Source organism: Aspergillus lentulus (genome assembly GCF_001445615.1).
Source record: "Aspergillus lentulus DNA, contig: Alt09, strain: IFM 54703, whole genome shotgun sequence".
NCBI lineage: Eukaryota > Fungi > Ascomycota > Eurotiomycetes > Eurotiales > Aspergillaceae > Aspergillus > Aspergillus lentulus.
In genome coordinates, this window is record NW_028322117.1 from 3,092,396 (window position 1) to 3,111,067 (window position 18,672).

Consider the following 18,672-nt stretch of genomic DNA (forward strand, 5'->3'; position numbering starts at 1 on the left):
GAAATAATAGGGCAAGATGATACCTCAATTCTTAGGTGTCGACGTTCCATGGTTCAAACAGCCGGTGTTTATAGCGGCGAACGATGAAACAGTCTGAAATTTGGGTCCAACGAGAAACTCAATTCACAGCCTAAAGTCGAACGATCTGGACTTAGATTAGCCTATCAATAAGGCTGCTCTTAAGGTTTGTGCGAAACTTATGAGGAGTGGGCCTCGGACTCGCGCCGTTAGACTTGGTTCCTGAATCTGTGCATACGAGTGATCTTGGCCCTACACGACATTCATCAAGTCCAAAAGTCAAACAATTAATCAGACTAACTAATTATGGGTATGAGATACATCACATTAATTAAAACGAAGCGGAAACAGTAGAATTCAGACAAACAATCTCTTCCTCAGTTTCACCTTGAGGTCCGGCACTTCCCAGAAGGCATAACACCGAGACTGCCGCTGCCAGTCCTTGACCTTGCCCACATACTCGGCCTCGAACTCTAAGAAGAAGCCGGCCAGAGTTAATTGTAGCATCTGTTTGGCAAAGTACTTGGCAATACAAGCCCGACTTCCCACTAGGAACGGCTGAACCGCCTCTTTCCTGTCTGTCGATCCAGGCTCCGTCCATCGCTCCGGGATAAATTCGTAGGGAGAGTTGAAGTACTCCGGATTGTGATGCAGAGCAAACAACGACGTACAGATCTCAGTCTATATCACGTTAGCGTAGGGACTAGAGTCTGAAACTGGACAATGTACTCACCCCCGCAGGGATATACACCCCATCCACATACGCTCCAGGTGAAACACGCGGGCCCCCCAATGGCACGGGCGGATACAAGCGCAACGCCTCCGTAATTACAGCATTGAGATAGGGCAGCTGCGCCGCCACATCCCCCGAGATATCCTCGGCCGAAGCAAACGCCGCCTGTAACTCCTGCACCAGCTTCACATGCGCCTCCGGGTGGGTCAGCACCAAGTAAATGACCGCGCAGAGGGCGTTCTGCGTGGTGTGGAAGCCCGCCAGCATGATCGCCGAGAAGTTCTCGGCAATCTCGTCCTCGGGGAGATCGCTGCCCCCCGACCGCTCCATCACCTCGACCATGATATCGCGGCGGGTGTGTGATGTGCGCAGTTGTCTGATACGTTAGCTTGTTTCGCGTCAGTTGCCCAGAATTAAAAACATACTCGTTGATGAGTCGCATGCGAGCTTGCTCGGCGCGGAGACGGATCCCCTTGCGCAGAAACCGGCGCAGCAGCCACTTGATTGCTGTTGGGATGCCGGAGCCCTCGAATTGGTCGCGGATTGTTGCCCAGTAGAAGATACGCGGCAGTTGTTCGGTCCAGAAGTAGGGCTTGCCGCGTTTCAGGCAACCCAGTGGCTTGCCTAGTAGGACCTCGGAGACGGTATCTACCGAGTGGCAGTAGAGAAGCTCGTTCAGGGAGAGGGTGTCCTTTGTCTCGAGTTTGCCTCGGATCACCTCGTGCAAGCGAAGGATGCACTCGCGGATGACCCCTGCGTGGACATGCATAGAGCCAGGGGTGAACGAGGGGCCGAACAGCTTGCGAACCGAGGCATGGTAGATGGGATCTGCAGCGGTGAAGATGTTACGGCGGGAGATGCTCTTGTAGAAGCCCGTTTTCAGGAATGCAGCGCCTTTGCCAGTGCCGGTGCTGTAGATCTGACGCAGGGCTTTGATGGTGTTGGTGGTGGCTTGACCGGGGGCGAATCGGACGATGTTGCCTGACTTGTTAGACTCAATCTCTCAATCACCAACAAGTAATGCAGTACATACCGTAGGACTGATGAAGGGAATGAAACTGGTATGCACTGCGGCCGGAGATAAACGCAAGCTTGGTGCCAATCTGCGGATATGAGCGCAATTCTACTTGTCAGAGGAGGGACTTACACCGCAGAGATATAGGTCAACGAATGATCCAGGGACGCCTTTGATGACTGGTCCCTTTGGCGCCAGGCGTATTGCCAGTAGTACAAGACATGGCACTAGAAGGACAGCAAGAACCGGAAAAGGGACGACCGGGTAGGAGAGCTCAGGGAAAGGCCCCGAGGGCAGCGACATCGCAACAAGAACCATATTGAGAATGCAATAAACGAGTGTTGGGGATGATGATCCTACCGACCGTACAGAACATCCTCTACTATTTATCCTTTCTACAATCTCATTCCTCGGGGTCAAATCAGCTAGGGCTAGATTTTGGTAAGCACTGCGAAGGCTTGCTCACCTGAGTTTCGGGTGGAAATTGCTCATAATGTGATACTGCCTCGGCTTTTGTCCGGACACCCTCGATCTATCACTTTTCTATGGTGCGATGGTGGATGTGAAGACTCGATGCCGATCTGCGTTTCCTCTGGCAGCAGTGGATCCGCCAGCGATGGACACATGAAACGAACCCTGGATACAAAGTCGCGAAAATCAGATCCCCAATTTTGATCACCGAATTAAGGTCAGGAGGTCTCCTGAACACTGGTGTTACACTTGCGGTTACTTACCTGAATCACACGGTTTGAGTCGGTGCATTGATTGGCATATAAAAACCTGTCCCACTACGTACCACCTTATCTCCACCCCTACATCTTTGCCTCAACTCACTTCGATGGCTACTCCTACCCGGGTATTATTCCTCGCTAATAGCGAACATGGCCAGACGAATATCATCCTGGCCATAACCCATGAGCTTCTGGTCAGAGGAGACGTGGACGTCCACATTGCCTCATTCCCCGCGCTGGAACGACGAGTGAACAAACTCTTGAATGACAATGCCCCTTCATACAATGACTCCTTTCGATCCCGCATCCATTTCCACCCCATTCGCGGCCCATCCAATACAGATGTTTTCATTCGCACGGGCAAGCGAGGAGCGTTCCATCCTCCTGGATACAGAGGCGCCGTGCTTGGCTTTCAGTCCCTATGCGAAGACATCTGGGGCTGGACAGAGGACGAATACGTCGATATCTACAAGTGCTGTATGGAAATCATCAAGTCGGTGCAGCCTTCTGTAATTGCAGCCGACTTTTTCTTCCTCCAAGGCCGCGATGCCGCTTTCAACGCTGGCTACACGGCCATCTTGATCAACACCACATCTCTCACTCATATCGTCCTGGGCCTGCAACAGCATTCCGCTGCTTTATGGAAGTACCCTTTGTAAGTCGCTTTCCAGCATCAAGATTGTGCATTGACTGATTGCAATAGACCTGGAACTGGATTCCCCTACCCGCTTCCACCGCACCTCATCCCGCTCAACACACTCGCTGTGCTCAAAACAGCCAAAATGTACCATGGCAGCGGTCGCCGTCGCGAAATCCGCGAGTGGCGCATCCGACACAAGATCCATGGTCGGTTCCCCTTTGCAGATGCCTGGCGACCGGACCGCTTCCACCTGTCGCCGGCGCTGAAAGAGCTCGACTGGCCCATGGATGTGCCAGATAACATCCTCCCGTGCGGACCAATCCTCCTCCCCACCGCATCGGTAGAAAAGCAGGACCCAGAACTCGCCAGCTGGCTGCGCAAGGCGCCAACTGTCCTGGTTAATTTGGGGACGCTGTACGCGCCAGACCCGAAAGTAGCAGAGAATATTGCCCGAGGATTGAAATTGTTCCTTACCTCCTGGAAGGGAGAGAAGGTTCAGATTCTATGGAAGCTGCCTAAGCATCCACATGACGAGGAGAACGTCTATGCTCAGTCGATCAAGCCCCTTCAGGCCGAGGTCGAGGCGGATAGTGCGCGGATTAGACCCTGGTTCGAGGTTGAGCCCATGGCTATGCTGCAGACGGGGCAGATCGTCTGCTCTGTTCATCATGGTGGCGCGAACTCGTGGTACGAAGCAATTCAGTAAGTGTCCTCCTCTGCCATGTTGTGCCAGACTAACGGTATAGAAACGGTGTTCCCCATGTAGTATTGCCTGCGTGGCAGGACTGCTACGAGAATGCTGCTCGAGCCGAATGGCTCGGAATTGGTGTCTATGGCAACAAGAGCCGTGCGCCCAACATTGATGCCAAAGAGTTGAGCAAGGCCTTGCTCAAGGTCATGGGCAATACTGCGTACAAAACCAAGGCACTCGAGTTGGCCAAGCTCTGCCACAAGAAAGAAGGACGCGTAGCGGCTGCTGAGAAGATTGTTGAGCTGGCGCTCAATCCAGACAGAATGGCCATGCACATGCCAGAGGTGAAGGTGGAGGACACCAAGGGTCCCCTCTACGAGATCAAGAACCGAGCCAGGATGGTGCTCCAAACCGCGCAACCTCCTGAAACCAAGGGCAAATCAGCCCGAGTACCGGTTCTACGAGATATCAAGGAGACTCTCGTCGTCACTACACTATGCAACGCCTGGTTTCTCTTCCCGCTCCTCGGATACTCTCTTCTCCTCGTCCCTCGACTGCGTCTCTTCGTCCTCCTCTACATCCTCTACATCAAATACCTCGCCAAAGCGCACAAAACCGGCACACTATCTCTTCGCAACAATCGCTTCCGCACATCCTGGATCTGGAAGACTTACACCTCCTACTTCCCCCTGCGCCTCTACCGCTCGGAACCTCTCTCCCCCCGCAAAAAGTACATATTCGGCTACCATCCCCATGGCATCGCCCTCCGAGGCGCAGTCGGGACCCTAGCCGTCGATGCCGCCGGATTCTCCGACCTTTTTCCAGGTATCACAAATACGCTACTAATGAAAGACGAGGCGTTCTACCAACCGCTCTACAGGGAGTTTCTCCTCTCCAGCGGGATTAGCGGCGTCTCCCGCTCATCGTGTATCCGACACCTTACCCGCGGAGGACACGATGGGCAGGGTATGGGCCGCGCGATTACCATCACCGTGGGCGGAAGTCGCGAGTATAACATTGCCCGACCGGGGACGATGGGGGTGGTCATCCGCATCCGTAAGGGGTTTGTCCGGGTGGCGGTCGAGACGGGGGCGGATCTCGTTCCTGTTATTGCCTTCGGGGAGAATGAGCTCTTTGATTGTGTGGATGTATCCTCCTCAACTGTGCTGGGACTTGTGGCTAGAGTCTGGGAATGGGCTGTTGGACACAAGGTTGCGTTTTCGACGGGGCGGTTCAACATCTTCTGTCCGTATCGGCGGCCGGTGAATGTTGTTGTTGGGAACCCGATTGCGGTTACGCAGCAGCGGTGGGATCCGGATCAGAAGTATATTGATCAGTTGCATGGGGAGTATATCAAGGCGTTGGAGAAGTTGTGGGATGATTGGAGGGATACGTTTGGTGTAGACCGGTCTGTGAGGTTTGAGGTTGTTGAGTAATGTCTGTTCGGTGGTCATGTCTATATTCAACTAACGAGGGAAATAATTGGATTGTAATGATTAGCTATATGTAAGCGATATAATTACTATCAGCTAGCATCCTTGAAAGCCAGCTGTCCACCATTTCCACCAAATCCGGCTTATACAACCACTCCAAATCAAACAGCTTATTCTCTGCCTCCTCCCCCATCGTCGGCATCCTCCGTTTATCAATCTGCGCATTCAGCTCCAGCACCTTATCTACCCTTCCCTGCCGTCACTCCTGCCAAATCTCCAGAGCCCGCTGAATAGACCCCTTATCCGACCGTCCAAGAATCAGCGCATACGTGAAAACATCCTCTTGTATGCCGCGCACTTCGATCTATGAGTAATCCATAATCCGTCTAGTGTTGCGGATAGAGATTACACTTTTTCAGAGTCCGATCAAGATCAATTGTTGTCCGTGGTAACCCTTCTCACTAAGCGAGAATCGCATGTCCGACGCCGGTTAAGGCCATGTGCCATCTCTGGTAAGATGTCGTAATGGATACGGATTTACTTGAGATTCTACTACCACACGAACTTCCTTCTCATGTTGTAACAACAATCCATCACGATTCTCAATGTATCTTTTGTCTTCTACACAGCGTGACAGTCAAGTAGGTCTCATAATGGGGATCGATAATCCCATCAGCTTCCTGGATCTCCCCCCGGAGTTGCGTATCCAGGTCTACAAATACCTTATTCGCTCATACCCTGATAAAGCTATATATATTGAGCTACAGAACTCTGACAAGTACAGCTCAAAAGACAAACAGAATACCACAGAGACAAAAAGTCACCACGCCGGACTTGCTTACAAGTATCCCATTATGCAATTATCTCTCACCAACAAGCAAGTCCATCTGGAAGCTACGCAGGTGTTCTACACCGACAATTTATTTGAAGTATTCATTGAACTCGGAGAGAAAGACTGGCAGACACTATACAAATGGCTTGTGATGATCGGTCCGCACAATCGGAGAAATCTCAGAAAGCTCTCGATATACTACGATTGCCTAGAATGGGCTCCAATACTTGAAGATGGACGGGCAGGTGAAAGGTGGCTGACTGGTCTATCTGGCGTGGATCGCTACCACCCTGATGACTGGTGCAAACCGGTCGGAGTCGAGCTGTCGCCGACACGGGAATGGGTCGAGCTCATCAGTCCTACAGTTGAGAAGATTTTCAAGCTTCTTGCCGAGTGCCGCAATGTCATTGTCACTTTCCACCTACACATAGGTCGGCTTATAGGCCGCGTGCTGTACCCTCGGTTATATGAGGCGGAGAAAGGGAAAGAGTACCCCAATTCTGAGTGGTTTGATATGTCTTACGAGAGTCACTGGGACTTCCGTGATCCTTATAAAATGGAAGATGTCCTGTATGATAATGACCTCTATGGTGAATACAACTTTTATGGACCGCCGACCCGGTCATTGCCACCGGATCTGATGGAGCTGTATCGGACTCGATATGGCCGTAATTCCATCAGCTTGCAGTGGAGTGTTATTCTTTTCTGGAAAAAGGCGGAGACGAGCTGGAGAAGGAGCCTGATTGAGCGCTCTGGATGGGACATACTTCAGTGGGAATGTTTTCCTGTAACAAATAATCTGAAAGAAGTGGTAACAATGGACTTGCAAAAACGGTCACAGAATCTGCAGGAACTCGCTGCACAATCGTCTGGAGATCTTCTGGCTGATATGAATCTGTGTATGCGGTGCTCTTACGATACAGACGAGGGGATAGTATGCATTTAATTCAGTGGTTGCATGTATATCTGTCGACATGGGCTGGCTATAACTGTGATACCTTCCATTGCTGCCGACAATTTGATCAATTGAAGGACTTGGTCCATTTGCTGTTATTGTTTGATTGTGGAACCAATAGAATATGATGCCAGCGTTGACTACTATCTTTATTCCAGAGTTGACCATTAGAAATCAAGGGATTTGTTCCAGGATCTTGTTATATAGACGCAAATCCAAGATGCGCAGCTAGATTTTCGCAGGCAAAGGCCGAGGACAATGAATCAAAGACCGAAGCATGAACCATGACGATTATTGATCACATCTGATGTGTATCCGGCTATAGCCATCCAACCACCAGATTGGTAATCAGTTGCAGGAAAGTCCCGAGTGGCGACATGGAGAATGTAAGCCATCGGATTTGCCGGCAAACAAGAATACTCCTTGACAGACAATTCATACAGCTGGGGATGTTTCCAGAAACGGCGCCATATTGAGTATATCTACATTTTGTATCAGCAGAACGGTCCGTGGTGCAACTGGAGATTGTCATGTTGATGATGGCAGAAGGCTCATATAGGCTAGTGTGGGAGAATAAGCGCCACGGGAAATAGCAACCGAGGAAGTGCCACGCAGTCATTGCAATAGATTCATAATCAAGCCCGACAAGGAAATCCGACAAACCATGAGTGCTTTCCAGGAATCAGGACTGTTGAAGGTATCATGATTTAAGAGATATAAGATGACTGGGACACTGTGTTTGTTTTATTGCACCTATCAAGCATAGTATCGTGTACGTGCGATAAATGCGACCGTGAGGTCCGAAGCGCAATCCACCATGTTCATTCCTTACCGCGGACCTTCAAAGCAGAAAGACGCCAACACTCGACGAGCAATCAATGCGTTCGTGGCAACAGAGGCAAGCACAAGACGGCGCAAGCGAAGGGGAGGAGAGGTCGAGCAAAGAGCGAGGCAGGGGACTCTGCGGTGGCTCCAGATTCCGGATCGTCCGGATTCAAATGAGTCAACATTTGACGGAAGGCACCTGCCTCCAGAAGATGATGGTCAGGCACAAAAGAAGCCTTCGACAAAAGCGCTGGTTGTTCCCGCACCTATCGGGGCTGGGAGGTTCTACCCATTCGGCGAATTGGCCTCGAGAGGTCCGTTGACTGCGCGCGCCCTCAGCTATTGTGAGTGATTTCTCCGCCCTATTCAGATTCCAGGCACCGGTATTGATATCAGCCAGATTTTGACATCCTTCTCCCTCACGACGCAAAGGCTCTAGGACTGGGAGAAGTGGGCACGAGATCATTCGGCCGCGGACTTCTCTCGTGGGCCTCAATCCACGATCTGATCCTGCATGGATTGGCAGCATTTACCCTGTGTAGTCTGGAATGCCAGGATGTTACCGGCAACACCAGTCGTGCCATCATGTTCCATCGGAATAAGGTCCTGCTGGATCTGCACAGCCGCCTGTCCCGGCAGCAAGTGGACGACGTCTTGATACAGGGGATGGCTCTCTTGATCCCGGTGGACGACTATCTAGGCCATTATGAATTTGGACCTGTACATCTGAATGGGATGCGAGAGGTGGTCAAGCTTCGAGGAGGGTTCGATGCCGTTGGAAGCTCCGATGAGAATGCTTTTGGGAGGAACCTCCGCATGAGTCTGCTTGTTACTCAGAGCATGGTCGAGTTTCACGTCCAGACAACAATCACACATGGCCAAGCTTCGCTTGCAACTAGGGAGCTGCCTTATCGTCTCCCGGTGTGGGAGGAGACAGGCCTGGATCTACCTTCGGGCTTTCGCGACCTGGCCTGTTACGGCTATCTGTCAGCAGAGGCGATTTGGAAGGTCAGGGATTTTTCGCACTGGCTCACAAGAAGTAAGGAAAGCGAGCCCACAACGCGACAAACATGGCGTTGCTCCATGTCCAGAAACTTAAATAACCTTGAGAAGTGCATCTGTGTCACCCTGGTGTGTCTCGCCGACGACCTCAGCGCTATGGGGACTCATCCGGCAGCGTTGATCTTTCGTAAGCCTCAGCGACGTGCTGAGGTACTGGAAGCCGTTGCTGAGGTGTGGAACGATCCTCTGTTGATGGAGTGTGTGATATGGATGTGTACTGTTGTTGCGACACCACGGAACAGGCAGATCATCTCCCGAGAAAAGCAGTGGCAACTGCTGAGGAGGTCAATTCTGCAAAGATACTCGGCGAGTAACTGGAACGACATACGGCAAATTTTGCAGCGGTTTTTCTATGACCCGTCTCGTGAGAACGATTGGGAAGAGGCCTGGAATATTGCGCTGGCTGGACCTTCTGGCATGGGGACGAAGGACGCGCAAGGAAGGAGATAATGGCATGTTGGATGATGTGCGACACTTGGTCGTGCTTTTCATTTGGCGCAAGACATTATGCATGAACTATGTTCTGCATTGGATTTACTTGATGAAGCGTTTCAAATTTCACTGTCGCAGTAGCTAAGAGAACAAGATCAAGAGTGAGTCGAAGAGATTTCATGTAAAGTCAAATGACCAAGTGATATCTCGTCGTTATTCATGCCCATGCTGGGCTGCTCCCAGAAGTATTTATCGCAGAGCAGAAACGGATCTACGGCGAATTGGTCCGGCGAATGTCCCGAGCGCACTCCCGGACTTGTGGAAGTGCTGTCAAAAGGAAGTCCCAATGATTCAGAATCAGATGTTGGGTGCTGGCTCGACAAGGCAGGCGACAGTAGCGGTGGTTTGTGCCCGAGAAAGTGTTCATCCCATGAAGGCTCTGTGCTATGATATGTGGACGAAGGATGACCTTCAGCACGTCTCGACGAAACTGACTGAGTGAGAGAGAGCAACAGTTGAAGATTCGTTTGCATCGACTGCGCGAGAAACGGATGGGACATGGTAATTCCAGAGTCAACGACTGAAGTGTGGACACTGAGATAGAGGTCGCGGATTGCGACGATGGTCTGTTCAAGCTCGGCAACTTTCTGGGCTAGCTCCGTAATTCTGAGATCCTTCCGAAATCGGTAGGCTCGCTGTGCAAGTCGTATCTGTTCTTTTCGTCTCTTCAGGGGGATCAGCCCATAGTTCCAACAGCAGACCGTCCACCGCTCCTTACCTCACCCGCTGTTTCTCCAGCACGATCTATCCTAGGTCGACCCCGCTTGAGAAGCTTGGAGGTATTAATAGGAGGAGAAGGTTCGGGTGTGTTCTGACGGTCGGACTGTTCTTCAGGCGGCGATGTATCCATGATTCGCAGTTGTTTCTCCACGGTGTAGCTTAAAGCAGACAGCCACGACTTTCAAATGCCTATTTGAGGCGATGGGCCCGATGCTTTATAGCATGGTGTCGGGGAGGAGTCAGGGATACAGTCCTAATATCTGTATAGCCACTAATCCTTGTCTGCCCATTATGTACTGTCTCGGAATTTGCCTCCAACCTCACGGTTCATCTCACGCCGACATGACCATGGGGACCGCATAAATAGTTTATCGCTTCCGGCATAAATAAGCGGTACGCGATAGCTGGGGCGGAATTCTGTACGCCAATAGAGCATGGTCCAATCATTTTGAGTTATGGCATGATTATGTCCGATTACCAAACATACCAGTCTGGTAGCTTGTCAGCAAGAAGATAACTAGGTATTCAGCCGCTGCAATAAATGGCGCCTTATGAGATTATATGATAAGCAATGCTTTATCAGCGCTATCCCCGATCTGGAAGTCGCACAACCTTATCAGGATTAGAGTGAGTGGGGAAGTGGGCAGATGGCCAGAGTGGAATCCATTTTCATTGGCCCGATAGAAAATCCCTAGGGCCTTCCCAAAATGGCAGTCGCATGTCCATTTTAGGTAGCGGCAACTAGACCATGTCGCATCCGGCTACAGCCATCGGTATCTCCCTGGTCCTCTGCAGCAGAATAATCACCGAGTCAGTTCATGCATGAATAGTTATTCCTAGGCGACATGGGGCAGACTGGAAGACCCTCGCTGCCTACTCTGCACGGAGTGCCCTACCCCTCTCCCTGTTCTCCAGTGCTTCAGGGCTTGATCGATATCTATCTTCATGTAGATTTGCAGACCCGCATCTTGCCAGAGAATGAGCTGTATTATCTTATAAACCTTATACGGCGCTGAATCTGTTTAGAGATCAGATCGACCTATTATGCAGTTCCCCCGATCTCTCAATAGTTGGAACACTTTTTAGGCTGAGCGACTAGAAGCAAGATCACCCATATCACAACTGAGTGGAACTACCTAGAGCGCCTCTGGACTCTGTAGGCACAATAAGTCCATCTGCTACGGCTTATGCAACGCCGAGGCTAGTGATATATTCGTAGGTAGTGCCGCTCTCGACAGGAAAGCCTGAGTGGGCCGTTATCTGAGGATCCGATACAAACAAAAACTAGTTGCTTGCCACTATTAGTCCTTTGCCACCCAATGGAGGCCACTAGTGCAGGGACATTGTTGACCGGACTATATTAGTGATCAAGCCGGATTCTCAGCTAGGGCGACTAGGACACCGAAGTTATTCAAGCTAGAGTATACTGATTACTGAACATTGTCAGCCTGATTAAACGAGAACTCGGAGGGACAAGTATAAATTCAGAGGAAATTGACAGATGGAATTCTCAAAACCATCTGTAATCCTAAGACTATACATCCCCCGTATATCATGGCGACAGACGCATACAAGAATATTATCCTCATCGGAGTAAGTCAACGCATGTCTACTTGAGGTACCGAGCTGATCAAATGAGCAGGGTGGTGGCTCCCTCGGAAGTGTTCTTCTGAAATCGCTTCTGTCAGAACCGACGTTCAACGTCACAGTTCTCGCAAGGGAATCATCCAAGGCGCGCGGCAGTATTCCTCCCACCGCGTCTACAATCACCATTGCCGACTCCTACCCACTCGAGGACCTCGTCAAAGCCTTCAAGGGCCAAGATGCAGTCGTGAATGCAATCACCAGTTTCTCCGTGGCCGAGCAGCACAAATTCATCGACGCCGCGATCGCCGCCGGGGTCAAGCGTTATGTGCCGTCTGAGTATGGACTCGACAACAATACCCCCGAGGCGCAGGAACTGTCCCCTGTATTCAAAGATAAGGGAATGGTGCAGCAGTATTTGCGCAGTAAGGAGTCGAGTGGACTATCCTGGACGGCTATCGCGTGTGGCATGTGGATCGGATGGTATGGCTCTTCGCCTACACATGAATAGCTGATGCTGATGACTGACTGTGGCAAGGTCCCTGCGCAATAACTTTCTTGGATTAAACTATCCCAGCCGGAGCATTACCTTCACAGACGACGGCGAGGGCTACTTCTCCACAACCACGCTGGATAACACGGCTCTGGCGCTGAGTCGTGTCCTACTCAATCCTAGCACGACGGCTAACCAAATTGTCTTCACGAGTGACTTTGCCACCACGCAAAAGGAGCTCGTTGAGACGATTGAGCGACTCACCGGCGAGAAGTGGGAGCGCAAGTCGATCAGCACGAAAGAGGCTATTCCTGCGTTGAAGAAGGCGTGGGAAAATGGTGAGACGTCTGCAGGATATGGCCTGATTAATATCGGTTTTACCAAGGGGACCTACAGTGGCCACTTTGAGCCGACCAGGCATATCAGGAACAAGGAGCTAGGGCTGCCGGAGAAGAATCTTGAGCAGGTGGTGAAGGAGGCATTGGCTGAGGTGGGACATTCTGATTCCTCATAGTACTATGGCTCAACATATACGGATGACTATGGCTATGGGCGTGATTGTTATGCAGATTGAGGTTGGGCTCACAGAAGAGCAAGGACATTCATTTGGAGACTAAAATCAAACAAAATCTGAAACAAGGCAGTCAAGAGATGTAACAGAATAGCAGTAAAGCAGAAACAATAATCAAGCAATCTAACAGTCATTGATTTGAGTTCTCTCCGTCTCACGATGGATCCATCTAAGTAGAGTTGGGCATGGGAAGAGCGTGGTAGCTGACATCGTTGTCGCCAATCTGCCAGGTTCCGCCCTTGGTGTCCTTGTTTTTGCTGCCGTAGCACTTGGAGTTGGAATCAGCCATCTTCATGAGGTAGGTCTCGCAGTCGGCCTGGTTGGGAGTGTGATCTCCATCCTTCATCTTGTTGTGAATCTCAACTATATTCTCAGTTAGAAAGTATCACTGTAACTTAGATCAAGGAGTCTCACAGTCCACAGCGGCAGGAACATCCCCCTTGAGATAGTATCCGTTCTTGACAATGGCAGCATGCTTCTGTCCCGCTCCGATGACAGTTGGCAGCCCGTCCTGGCTATGGGTGACATGGTAGCAATACTGCTCGACGGCAGACCGGTAGCCGGAGTGGCTCTTGCTCTTGTCATCCTCGATGGGCATCCAGTTGTTGCCACAGCTGGAAACGTAGTTACTCTTTCCACGCTTTTCGAGGTCATCATATCCGTCGTTGGTAACGCCGAGGTCAATAATATCCCGCTTCTCGAGCTCTCCGGCGCTCAGAGGAGTCACGCCGAGGTCGACGATCTCTCGGGCAACGATGGGAGAGCGCTCCTCAAAGGGTCTGGGAGCGGCAGTTGCGGCGGTGGCCAGGAGGCCAAGAGAGATGGCAATCTTGGAGAAATGCATTTTATTGATGACTATGCTTTGGAAGTGTTTAAAGATGAGTGTTTGTGTTGCTATTCTGGATTCGTGGCTGTTGATGTTGTTGATGATTATACCAGAGGACCGGGAGATGCCATGGCTTTATATCCTTCACTTTCGTTGATTTCCTCTGAATGAATGCTTGGGATGATGCCTTGGATTGTCTCTACGGTGCACAGCCATTTTCCAACCAACTCTGTCTGTTCGCCTCCTCGTCTTCATTGCGACGTCGTCCATATCCTCAATAGGCTACCTCGATGCAAGCAAAGATGCGTCGACTGATGGCGAAGTCGATCCTCAGTCGCTGGTTGTTGGTGTTGGGGGCTACAGCGAGGCATACTCACATCTCCTACAGGTTATCTATTCCTGGAGATCAACCAAAATTACGTCAACTCGCAGCGAAATAAAGATAGCAAGGCTCTCTGAGAGGAGTTGGTAGTTAGGGCTACCACATGAACGCAGGGACCAACAAGGAATCCTTTGTTGGGGGCGGCGGGTTTCATGTCTACAGCATGTTATTGACCCTGCGGGATGTTAGACAATGTCAAGTTCAAGTATTCTGTATGACATCCCGGTAGCATCGCCTCTCCGAAGATCTAAAGCACATGCAGAGTTAATGTGAAACAACCGCCGGGATGAGACGCGGGTCATCGCGGCCCCATCCAACAGCCAAGCCCTAAGCCTCCCCGGGCTTTAGCCAGCACCGCTGGAGGAGACTCCAACATGTTGGCCTTGGCAGAGATATAGACTCTGTTCACTTCCGAAACGGCCTTGTTTGCCTTTGGGGTGACCCCTTAGCGCTAAGACTTTCGTGGGGTAAAGTTGGTTTACTTTGCAGTCAGTAACCAACTGGTGGCATTGCTGCTACCCATGAATCAGCTGCTGTCGGGAGTAAAAGAGCGCCTTGGAAAGACCTCTTTTCCTTCCATCCAACATCGCATGGGGGCGAGAATAATGTACATGTATAGCGTCGTAGAAGCTTTACAGTCTGCAGCTTTATATAAAGGGATAGAATTCAGGTGTAATTGAGAATCCACCACGAGTCCAACAACATCAATCCCTTACTCCTATCATTTTCACAAACCACATCTCAGTTAGTCAACCACAGTATCAAACCTTACAATGAAAGCCTTCAGCTCCATACTCATCCTCCTCTTTGCCATCTTCAGCCTCTGCCTCGCAGAACAGCGCCCAGACAGGTTCCCCGATCAGGATGAAGTCGACAAAGACAACTACGAGGCCGTGACCCTAGCCGCAGCGCAAAAGGGCGTCCGGCTCGAGCACGGCAAACGCTACGCCTTCCGCGAGAAATGGGCCACCGTCTACGGCGAATACAGGTGTCTGCCCGACTACTCGCACGTGCGGCTCATCGTCGGCCAGTTCTTCAACAATCCCACGCGCTCTGGACGGCAGGCTTTCTCCGGCAAAGCCTTTGAGATGATCAGCGACGAGGCAGAGACGAAGCTCGGGCAGACACCCGTCGGTGGAACGGTGGAGTCTCAGGTGACCGAGAAGTGGTGGGCGAACCACTATTTCAACTACAAGAAGAAAGAATGGGTGCACGTCAGCAAGGACAACAAGTACGAGTACCTCGGGGAAACGACGGCGACGGATGCGTATATCGAGAACCAAGGTATGTGTATTCGACTGTTTCTTGAAGGGACTTTCTGTAGGTATCTGACTTTTGCAGGTCTGAAGTACGCTCGCGATCACCCTAGCTACAATATAGTCTGGAACAACTGCATGGTTTACACCAACGAGGTGTGGGACGAAATTCACTGAGACTTACAGTACTCCTAAGGAGCACGAAAAGGACGAGTGGATATTGATGGATTTTGTTGGATTCCTGGATAGTTAGAATTGAGTGCATGCGGAATGTTATGTCTTTGGTGTCTGTTTTGTTACTGAATCTTCGTAATCCATACCAATTAAAATTTTGACTCGCTGCTCACTCTGCTGTATGAAGACTCCTCACATCTACCTACTCTATATATATACGGTTGCAATTTCCAAATGATTATACTTGGATGCTCAACCTCAAGTATTGCATGGTACGGAGTTGTCGCGCCACCTTTGCAGTATTTATACTTAGTAATATATAAGTATGAGGATAACCCACACTAGGAATTGGTTCCTTTAAGAACTATATTAAAGGTGTGTGGGTGGGAGGAAATAATGTGCAGGACACTTCTGGATTGCTAGGGATTAGGAAATGCCTGCCAGGATGAGCGACTGCGGGCGCTAGGCTTTCGTGACTTTGTAAGCTTCCGCATGATTGCATCTATCGAAATTTCAAATTTCATATCAGAATTCATAACCGCGAGTGATCGATCGTTGACGTATCTAATAAGCAAACATTTAAACTGTAAACAGAGAGACACCGCCCATCTTAACCTATAGTTGCAATCACCTTGCCTGTTGCTTCCCTCTGTCCTGCCTGACCCTGTGGCGATAGCCACCTTGGATGAAATATGCCCGGCACTCTCCATCAGAATGCTCCTCTTCGTAGAGTTGGATGTACACTCGACCTCCTCGCCTGTCCTCGTTGTACCACCGATGCTGTGAGTCACTAAAATATACAGTTATGTCGCCGTCACCATTCCATGGGAGGTCTCGATTGGAAGAAGGCCTGTCCTCAAGTGTCATCCGACCCGCACGGCTTTCGAGGTCAGCTATCGAAGCCGTTATTTGAGGTTGTTTATATGATAAAGCTTGACCGGTATGTGGGCCCTCTCGCCGGCTCCTGTGTGACACTTGGCGATCAGGATCATCATCTTCAGATGCGCCACTGGTGAGCCGTCCGAGGAGGTAGCTTCCTCGTCAAATTTGAAGTCCTGTGCAACAACCCAAGAATTAGCCTTCACAGAGTTATCTGCAGAACACTCAACGCAGGCTAGTTGAACAAGGTAAAGAAAACATTCCCTTACGGGGACCTTGCTACGATAAAGAGCAAGGTTCGACAAATCTTCGCCTCGATCATCAGATTTTGTCATCCTCTTCGATTGTGTATCATGCCAAATCACGGGGGAATGCCAGAGAACCCATCAGCCTTTCCTCGTCAAGAACACGGTCTGTTCATAAGTCGTAAGGAAACCATATTTGCGCTGCGTCAGATACATGTATCTAGCCATCTAGCCTGGTCGACAGGGGAAAGTTAGCACCTCATGGGAGAGATGAATAGTATTAAGTGAGCCTTACAGAGGTATTCCAACCAAACCTGTCACAATGTAGTTCCTTCAAACGGTGAAACAACTATCCAGCTGTGAAGTGTAATTTCACACATGGTCGACCAACTTTCCTTGGAGCTGGCATGCGTGTACGCGCAAGATAGCCCATGACGATATAATCTGGGTTCGTGTCGAATCGCGTCCAGTTAGAACGTACCTAAACCTTTCATTAGCTTTCCAAGACTAATGCTTGAGTTTCATCTACAGCCTTGTTCGAAATTCTCTGTAGTAACTAGTACCTACACATCAAGCCGCGCGGTTAAATTTAATCTAAGACTGTGGACCCGCCGAGGTACAGTGCGCAGCAGCGCTTGTGAATGTCGTGGACAAAGGAATTGAGGTCTTCATCTCAAACCTGTCCACGTCGAGCATACGAGGACGGAGGTACTTGCCAATCATCATTTTATGAATTTGACGTACGAGCTTTGCCTTCTCTCTAAGACATATATTGTCTGTGGGCAGTGATGGACAGCAGTCGGTCGGGAATAACTTGGTTCGACGAGGACAGGTGGATCGCGTCCTATCTCACGTTTACGGATGCTCAGCCGTCAAGGTGAAGGATTGATCGCAGACTCGCAGAGAACGAAGACCTCGCCACCGAATGTGATGTCAAGGAGTGCATGATGCCCTCCGAGGCCCGCGGCATCTTTGTGTGTTCAAACATCGATGTCCCAGCTCAAGAAAATGTTGTCAAGATTCGGATGCAGTACGTTTACTGTCTCATGGTTAGTGGCTCTGATCTTCTAAGCAAATCCACAAGGATACCGTACTTCAATACGGCGTTCAAGTCTCGCCAAGGGAGGGCGCGACAGGCAGATCCGGAGATGAGGGCAGCTTCACAACGAGAGGTCAGCGCCCTCGATTACCTGACCCAAGCTGGTTGTTCCTCAACGCCTAAACTGTTCGCATGGAAACACGAAACTCAAGGCAATGATGACTGGGTACCAAGGGGGTATATCGACTACATCCTGATGGAGAAACTCCCCGGAGAAACCCCTGGTTACTGGTCTGGCCGCATGAGCAGAGCAGAACGTGATCAACTTCGGGAATCGTTCAAGAAAGCATGGATGTAAGTTTCGACTTCCATTGATGAGATGATGGCAACGTCCTGGGTTGAAGAGAAATATGTGATATTTTTAGCTGACAACCATGGAAGAGAATGCGTCTCCCATGGCAGAGTCCACGAAGACTGTGGTATTCGGAATCTTGTCTGGGATTTTGAAAAGCAGAAATGGTAAATAAACTCTGCATTTGTGTTTTGCTACGGTATATGACTTGGACGTTGCTTCACTCAGTTGGCTGATAGACACCCCCTGCACCAACAGTTACATTGTGGATTGGGAGGAATGGAGGGAAAGCACCGACAAGGATGTTTGGCAAAATACCGAGTACATTTCATGGAACCTGGCGTGGGTTAGGAGTCATAATTACGACGATATGTCAACATGGACACTATGATGGGACCATATTTTTAGATTGTTTAACCCGAGCCCCAAATCCATATTCAACCCACCCTATTCTCAAAATGGGTTGATTGGTTCTCATTTTGGCGGGTCAGTTAGGCACCTAGGGAGAGAACCATCAACAGGTAACGTTAATACATTATACTATCTGGGACTTGATCTACCTGTCAGAGAGAGAGAAAGAGTACCTTTGGTAGCTGTCTTGACTGGAGTAATGATTGAGCTATCTGATCTACGCAACCGCCCACAAGACATATCCCCGGCGCCAAAGCCAACAACGTCGCCATTTTGGCCAAAAATAACTCTTCGCCATCCAACTAACAAAAGT

At 50.2% G+C, this 18,672-nt stretch overlaps 8 protein-coding genes across 8 annotated transcripts; 5 read left to right on the forward strand and 3 right to left on the reverse strand.

Moving 5' to 3' along the window:
• Positions 1-375: 375 nt before the first annotated feature.
• Positions 376-2,084, reverse strand: ALT_5834 (cytochrome P450; the record flags this gene model as incomplete). The annotated part of the gene is made up of 5 exons (XM_033560125.2): positions 376-699; positions 752-1,127; positions 1,177-1,732; positions 1,785-1,854; positions 1,899-2,084. The coding sequence occupies 5 exons, from the start codon at positions 2,082-2,084 to the stop codon at positions 376-378; spliced, it is 1,512 nt and encodes a 503-aa protein (XP_033416016.2).
• Positions 2,085-2,604: 520 nt separating this feature from the next.
• ALT_5835 (Diacylglycerol acyltransferase family) lies at positions 2,605-5,264 on the forward strand (the record flags this gene model as incomplete). Its single annotated transcript, XM_033560126.2, has 3 exons — positions 2,605-3,152; positions 3,201-3,839; positions 3,884-5,264. 3 exons carry the CDS (start codon positions 2,605-2,607, stop codon positions 5,262-5,264), a joined length of 2,568 nt encoding a protein of 855 aa, XP_033416017.2.
• Positions 5,265-5,914: 650 nt separating this feature from the next.
• Positions 5,915-7,039, forward strand: ALT_5836 (uncharacterized protein; the record flags this gene model as incomplete). The annotated part of the gene is made up of 1 exon (XM_089599973.1): positions 5,915-7,039. The coding sequence occupies one exon, from the start codon at positions 5,915-5,917 to the stop codon at positions 7,037-7,039; it is 1,125 nt and encodes a 374-aa protein (XP_089455850.1).
• Positions 7,040-7,865: 826 nt separating this feature from the next.
• Positions 7,866-9,385, forward strand: ALT_5837 (uncharacterized protein; the record flags this gene model as incomplete). The annotated part of the gene is made up of 2 exons (XM_033560127.1): positions 7,866-8,217; positions 8,274-9,385. 2 exons carry the CDS (start codon positions 7,866-7,868, stop codon positions 9,383-9,385), a joined length of 1,464 nt encoding a protein of 487 aa, XP_033416018.1.
• Positions 9,386-9,522: 137 nt separating this feature from the next.
• ALT_5838 (bZIP transcription factor) lies at positions 9,523-10,277 on the reverse strand (the record flags this gene model as incomplete). Its single annotated transcript, XM_033560128.2, has 2 exons — positions 9,523-10,092; positions 10,146-10,277. The coding sequence occupies 2 exons, from the start codon at positions 10,275-10,277 to the stop codon at positions 9,523-9,525; spliced, it is 702 nt and encodes a 233-aa protein (XP_033416019.2).
• A 1,424-nt stretch (positions 10,278-11,701) lies between these two features.
• On the forward strand, positions 11,702-12,738 carry ALT_5839 (aromatic alcohol reductase; the record flags this gene model as incomplete). The annotated part of the gene is made up of 3 exons (XM_033560129.2): positions 11,702-11,740; positions 11,790-12,214; positions 12,270-12,738. 3 exons carry the CDS (start codon positions 11,702-11,704, stop codon positions 12,736-12,738), a joined length of 933 nt encoding a protein of 310 aa, XP_033416020.2.
• A 226-nt stretch (positions 12,739-12,964) lies between these two features.
• On the reverse strand, positions 12,965-13,639 carry ALT_5840 (uncharacterized protein; the record flags this gene model as incomplete). The annotated part of the gene is made up of 2 exons (XM_033560130.2): positions 12,965-13,158; positions 13,210-13,639. The coding sequence occupies 2 exons, from the start codon at positions 13,637-13,639 to the stop codon at positions 12,965-12,967; spliced, it is 624 nt and encodes a 207-aa protein (XP_033416021.1).
• Positions 13,640-14,776: 1,137 nt separating this feature from the next.
• Positions 14,777-18,339, forward strand: ALT_5841 (uncharacterized protein; the record flags this gene model as incomplete). The annotated part of the gene is made up of 6 exons (XM_033560131.2): positions 14,777-15,287; positions 15,345-15,417; positions 17,453-17,587; positions 17,642-17,950; positions 18,038-18,115; positions 18,177-18,339. The coding sequence occupies 6 exons, from the start codon at positions 14,777-14,779 to the stop codon at positions 18,337-18,339; spliced, it is 1,269 nt and encodes a 422-aa protein (XP_033416022.2).
• Positions 18,340-18,672: the final 333 nt, after the last annotated feature.